The 6234-nt window shown below is 43.2% G+C and overlaps 1 protein-coding gene across 3 annotated transcripts in view; it reads left to right on the top strand.

The window, feature by feature from the left end:
• The window catches only part of IP6K1 (inositol hexakisphosphate kinase 1), an 87186-nt gene that overhangs the window by 67268 nt on the left and 13684 nt on the right, over positions 1-6234 (top strand). For all 3 annotated transcript variants that reach the window (XM_023519553.1, XM_003800598.2, XM_023519554.1), the window contains one exon: positions 320-530. In XM_023519553.1, the coding sequence (XP_023375321.1) occupies positions 320-530 (211 nt within the window). The remainder of the gene's footprint in view (positions 1-319; positions 531-6234) is intronic.

The raw sequence follows: 6234 nt of genomic DNA, 5'->3' as shown, positions 1-6234 counted from the left end.
AAAAAAAAAAAAAAAAAGGGCCCAGTGATTGGGGCATTCCCCACCTGGAGAGAAGAAAATGAACCAAAGAAGAATAGTCTTGGTTTGTCATATTGACATATTTATAAATGTTTATTACTAATTTTCAGATTATAGTAGGATGGATGGTCATCTGTATTGAAGAAAGATGGTGTCTGCTGGCTGTTGTCTCTATATCAGTCCATAGTTGGCTCAGTGTAGGTGATGTCTGTGTGCTGTGGGAAAGTAAGTGCCAACAGTGTATTCTGCATGGCCCCAGGTTGTGTTGATATTTGTTGATGGGCTATCTTTTTTCCAACAGGCGTGGTATCTGTCTGTTTTGAGGGAGACAGTGATGGTTACATCAACTTGGTGGCTTACCCTTATGTGGAAAGTGAGACTGTGGAACAGGATGACACACCAGAACGGGAGCAACCCCGGCGCAAACACTCCCGGCGGAGCCTGCACCGATCAGGCAGTGGTAGTGACCACAAAGAGGAGAAAGCCAGCCTATCTCTTGAGACCTCTGAGAGGTAAGAGGGTGGTAAACAAAGCTGCAAGGTCTTGCCCTATTGGCACAAGCACTCAGAGCATATCTAGACCTGACACATCATGGGACAGCAGGGTTTGTGATAGGGAGGATGTTGGTATTCTCAGGACGCCCACACAGGTGTGGCCTTCTCTATGCAGTGTATCACCCCAGTGATGCCTCCCATGTATGGCTATAGCTGGTTGAAAGGGAAAGTGAATCTCTGTCAGTCCTTTGGAAGCAGGGATGCCTTGTACTAGTGACAGAAGTTTCTCTGGCTTTCTGTTGTATCTCACCGTCCATAAGACAAAAAGAAACACATTGGTCAGCAAGGCTCCAGAAGTTTTCTGACCTGCAGGATGTCTGAACCCCAGGGCTGTGAGAGTCCCTCTAGACTAGTATTCCTTAATGGTTTTAGCAGAGCAAGGTGGCTCATGCCTGTAATCCTAACACTCTGGGAGGCTGAGGCAGGTGGATTGCTTGAGCTCAGGAGTTTGAAACCAGCCTGAGCAAAAGTGAGACCCCTGTCTCTACCAAAAATAGAAAAAACTAAGGCAAGAAGATTGCTTGAGCATGAGTTGGAGGTTGCTGTGAGCTGTTGATACCATGACACTTTATCCAGGGTGACAGCATGAGACTATCTCAAATAATTAATAAATAAATTGTATTTAAAAAAACAAAAGCTCGGGCTAAGCGCACATGGTTCAGTGATTACAGCACTAGCCACATACACCAAGGGTGGCAGGTTTGAACCCAGCCCAGAGCAGCTAAACAACAATGACAATTGCAACAACAAAATAGCTGAGTGTTGTGGCAGGTGCCTATAGTCCTAGCTACTTGGGAGGCTGAAGCAAGAGAATCATTTAAGCCCAAGAGTTGGAGGTTGCTGTGAGCTGTGACGTCACAGCACTCTACTGAGAGCAACATATAATGAGACTCTGTCTCAAAAAAAAAAAAAAAAAAAAGCTTGGCTTGGCACTCATAGCCAGCCATATCCACCAAGACTGACAGGTTTGAAACCGGCCCAGGCCAGCTAAACAACAATGACAACTACAACCAAAACTTTGTTGGGCTTTGTGTTGGGTGCCTATGGTCCCAGCTACATGGAAGGTTGAGGCAAGAGAATCACTTAAGCCTAAGAGTTTGAGGTTGCTGTGAGCTGTAATGCCATAGCACTCTACCAAGGGCGACATAAACTGTGTCTAAAAAAAAAAGCTTAATGGTTTTGTGTTAGACATCTCTGAGGATATCTGTCATTAACGCTTTCCTTAGACTTAAAATTTCATTTATTGCATTGGAAATTGATTTTTTCTTGTAGATTAGGAAAAGTTTTTACAAAGAATTATGTTTCTTGATATTTCATGCAAAAATGAATGAACTCCTGCTAAGATGAGTACAATCAAAAGGATAAACAATAGAAGTATTGATGAGAATATGGAGAAATTGGAACCTTCTTAATTTGGTTGTGGGAATTTCAAGTGGTACAGTCACCTTGGCAGTTCTTTAGAAAGTTAACTTAGGCTGGGCATGGTGGCTTACACCCTGTAATCCTGGCACTCTGGGAGGCCAAGGCAGGTGAATTGTTTGCGTTTACCAGTTTGAGCCAGCCTGAGCAAGAGCGAGACCCCGTCTCTAAAAGATAGCTGGGCATTGTGGCAGGCGCCTGTAGTCCCTCAGGCAGGTGAGGCAAGATCACTTGAGCCCAGGAGTTTGAGGTTGCTGTGAGCTGTGATACCACTGCATTCAGGTTGAAAGGGAAAGTGAGACTCTGTCTCAAAAAAAAAAAAAGAAAAGTTAGTAATTCCATGCCTAGGTACATACCCAAAAGAAGTGTGTGTATGTGTTTGTGTGTATACATTTTTTTCACACAGAACTTGTACGCAAATGTTCTTAACTATGTTCGTCGTCTGTTTTTTTTTTTTTTTTGAGACAGCCTCAAGCTGTCACCCTAGGTGGAGTGCCATGGCATCAAGCTCACAGCAACCTCCAACTCCTGGGCTTAAACGATTTTCTTTCATCAGCCTCCCAAGTAGCTGGGACTACAGGTGCCCACTACAATGCCCAGCTATTTTTTGGTTGTAGTTGTTTGGCAGGCCTGGGCTGGATTTGACCCCGCCAGCTCTGGTGTATGTGGCTGGCACCTTAGCCACTTGAGCTACAGGCGCCAAGCCATTTTAACTATGTTCTTAATAGCCAGAAAGTGGAAATAACCCCAGTATCTATCAACTGGTGAATGGGTAAATAAAATATGTTATATCCTTATAATGAAATACTATCCAGCCATAAAAAGGAATGGTTGGATCATGAAAACATTATGTTACATGAAAGAAACCAGACACAAGCGACCACATACTGTGGGATTCCATTTATATAAATTGTTCAGAACAGGCAAATCTATAAACAAAGCAGTTTAGGGCAGCGCCTGTAGCACAGTGGTTATGGCACCAACTGTAACCTGAGGGTGGTGGGTTGGAACCTGGCTCAGGCCAGCTAAACATAAATGACAACTGCAACAAAAAAATAGCTGGGCATTGTGGCGGGTGCCTGTAGTCCCAGCTACTTGGGAGACTGAAGCAAGAGCATTGCTTAAGCCAAAAGAGTTTGAGGTTGCTGTGAGCTGTGATGTCACAGCACTCTACCAACAGCAACATAGTGAGACTGTCTCAAAAAAACAACAACAAAAAAGCAGTTTAGTGGTTGCTTTCTATTAAGTGGTTAGGGGCTAGAGGTAGTGAGGAATAGGGGATGACTATTAATGGTGACAAAAAAGACCCTGCTTTTACTTTTGGGGTGATGACTGTTCTGAAAATTAGGTAATGGTGTTTTATAACCTTGTTGGATATACTACAAAACTACTGAATTGTAAAAATAATAATAGAATTAATGTGAACTAAAACTAATATTAGCTTTTGAAAATAAATTGAAACCAAATTGTAAGTTAAATTACTCCACATTTAATTTCATTCAGAAATAATAAGTAAGATGTTTTAGTAAGTAAGATGCTCTGTGGTTTGTAGAAGTTGAAATTGGAAATTTTGTTACAAATACAGTACATAGTTCATCCTTGACATCAGATCAGTTCCAACACATGCTGTGCACCTGAGCTTCCAAAGTTTTGTAAGGGCTTTGGACATTCCAGCTCTTCTCATTCAGTTTGGTGGATGAGAACATGCTCATGTCAAGGAATGAGCAACCCTACAAGACACTGAATAGCTAATGAGTCATTTGCCGTGTTCTCAGGTCCTCTTTAGTCAGCTTTGCATCTCTGATGCAAGGAAGGGCTCCACATCCACTTCTTAGAGAACAGGGTCCCCACAATGTTGAACATTCTTGTGAGCCAATGGATTCAAGCCTGCAGAAGCACTTAAGTGCTTTTCCTTCACTCCCCAAGAGGTTTCCTCTTTCTCCTCTTGACTCGTGGCTTGTGAGACTTAACTTAGTCATTCTTGTGACAAGGAAAGTCTCCCAAATCTGTATCTGGCAGTTGGTGGTATTCTCTTAGCAGCTCTTTAGAGTGGTCTTACTTTTTTCCTCTAATGGTTGTTCATGAGTCTTGTGAAAAGCGAATGAACATAGAATAACATCAGTGTTTGCCTATGTCCAGGTTTAAGGTCGTGCTCTGAAGGTGAAAGCTCTGCCTGTAGTGAGCAGATTTTTGCCTGGCATTTAAGTTATCTGCTTGTTTCTTCACTGGGCCAGGGTTGCGATGCCAATGATGATGCCAAGTACCATGAGGGCTCCATCCAGGCACAGAAAACTTATTTGGGTTTACTTAGCAAATAAGTCAACCTTGCTGTTTCCTAAAAGGGATCACAAAAAGGCATCTTTGAGGTCAGGCATAGTGGCTCACACCTGTAATCCTAGTACTCTGGGAGGTTGAGGCGGGTGGATTGCCTGAGCCCTTGGATTCAAGACCCGCCTAAGCCAGAGTGAGACCCCATCTCTAAAAATAGTCTTGGGTTCAGCCACCCTTGGGAAAGGTCAGCAATTCTGGCACATGCTGATGCCCTGATGGTTAGCTCAGCTAGCTCAGCTTGCCTTAGCTAGGGAGGTTGAGGCAAGAGAATCGCTTAAGCCCAACAGTTGGAGGTTGCTGTGAGCTGTGATGCCATGTTACTACCGAGGGTGACAAAGTGAGATTCTGTCTCAAAAAAAAAAAAAAAAAAGGCATCTTTGAATGGTCTCAGCAGTGCCCTCACCAGAAGAAAATGAATGTTTTTGTCATGTTAAGAAGCCTTGGGGGTGGGGGGTCCCTCTACTTCCAGTTAAAGAGAAATGGGGTCTCTGCCACTGGCTCTTAGCCAGCATTGCATAGCTTGCTCAGCCACCCTTAGGGGAAGGTCAGCAACTCTGGCACATGCTGATGTCCTGGTGGTTAGCTCAAATATTTGTGACTCATTCCATAATTAATACATTGACTGCCACAGTAGAAAAAACATTTTTTTTCCCTTGAGGCCATGGTGTTTTATTAGGTCAAGCACATTAACTGCCATGTGAATTGTATTTAACTCATGCTAGTTTTCAGCCTAGGGCTTCATGACGTATATATACAGTAGTCCTTCTGTAAGTTGATGACCCAAAGAATTGTAACAAACTATTCAACATACAGAGATGGTCAACATAAGGAACTGCATCTCCGGTCTATGAAAATGAGATCAACTCTTAAGGAAATGGTCAATGTAGAGAGGTGGTCAACTCTGGAGGTTCTACTATATAACTCACATCTTTTTTTTTTTTTTTTGAGACAGTCTCACTCTGTCGCCCTCTGTAGAATGCTATGACGCCATAGCTCACAACAATCTCAAGCTCATGAGCTTAGGCTATCTTCTTGCCTCAGCCTCCCAAGAAGCTGGGTCTATAGGTAGCTGCCACAATGCCTGGCTAGTTCTTTCTATTTTTAGTGGAGAGGAGGTGTCATTCTTGCTCAGGCTGGTCTCAAATGCCTGAGCTCAAGCAGTCCACTCACCTCGGCCTCTCAGAGTGCTATGATTACATGTGTAAGCCATCGCACCCAGCCTAACTCACATGTCTCTTGACGTATCTTGACCTAATAAAACGTGGTGCCCATAGCTTGGCGCCCATGGCACAGTGGTTATGGCGCCAGCTACATACACAGAGGCTGGCAGGATTGAACCTGGCCCTGGCCAGCTAAACAATAATGACAACTGCAATAAAAACAGCCCGGCATTGTGACAGATGCCTGTAGTCCCAGCTACTTCAAGAGAATTGCTTAAGCCCAAAAGTTGGAGGTTGTTGTGAGCTGTGATGCCACAGCATTCTACTGAGGGCAACATAGTGTGAGACTCTATCTAAAAAATAAAAATAAATAAAAATAAAAACGTGATGCCCGAAGAGAAAAAAGATTTCCTTGTATGGCAGTCAGTGTGCAAGAGACCTGTATGTTATGTATGCTTCATGAGGCCTTGTCTCAAAACTAACATAAGTTAAATATAGCTCACATAGCATTTAATGTGTTAAAGGCCAGAAGTTCTGGAAAGGAGAGTGGTATTTGAAATTGCTGCAGTGCTTTGCTTTTGCTCTGAGCCACAGCCTTGCAATTTGCAGGTCACTGGTTTTACCAGTAGTGTGGTTTTTCTTGGCTTATCAGTGTAGTAAACAGTATTTTAAGCAGAGGTTTTTATGTTGGGGCATAAGGAAATTGTGGCAGTGTTCCAGTATTTTCACTTGGACTTACTTTTTTTTTTTTT

This window comes from Otolemur garnettii, unplaced genomic scaffold (assembly GCF_000181295.1).
Source record: "Otolemur garnettii isolate 467f Iridium unplaced genomic scaffold, OtoGar3 scaffold00179, whole genome shotgun sequence".
In the NCBI taxonomy this organism is placed as follows: Eukaryota; Metazoa; Chordata; class Mammalia; order Primates; family Galagidae; genus Otolemur; species Otolemur garnettii.
The sequence above is the reverse complement of the archived record's forward strand: the minus strand, read 5'-3'. Positions and strand labels throughout refer to the sequence as shown.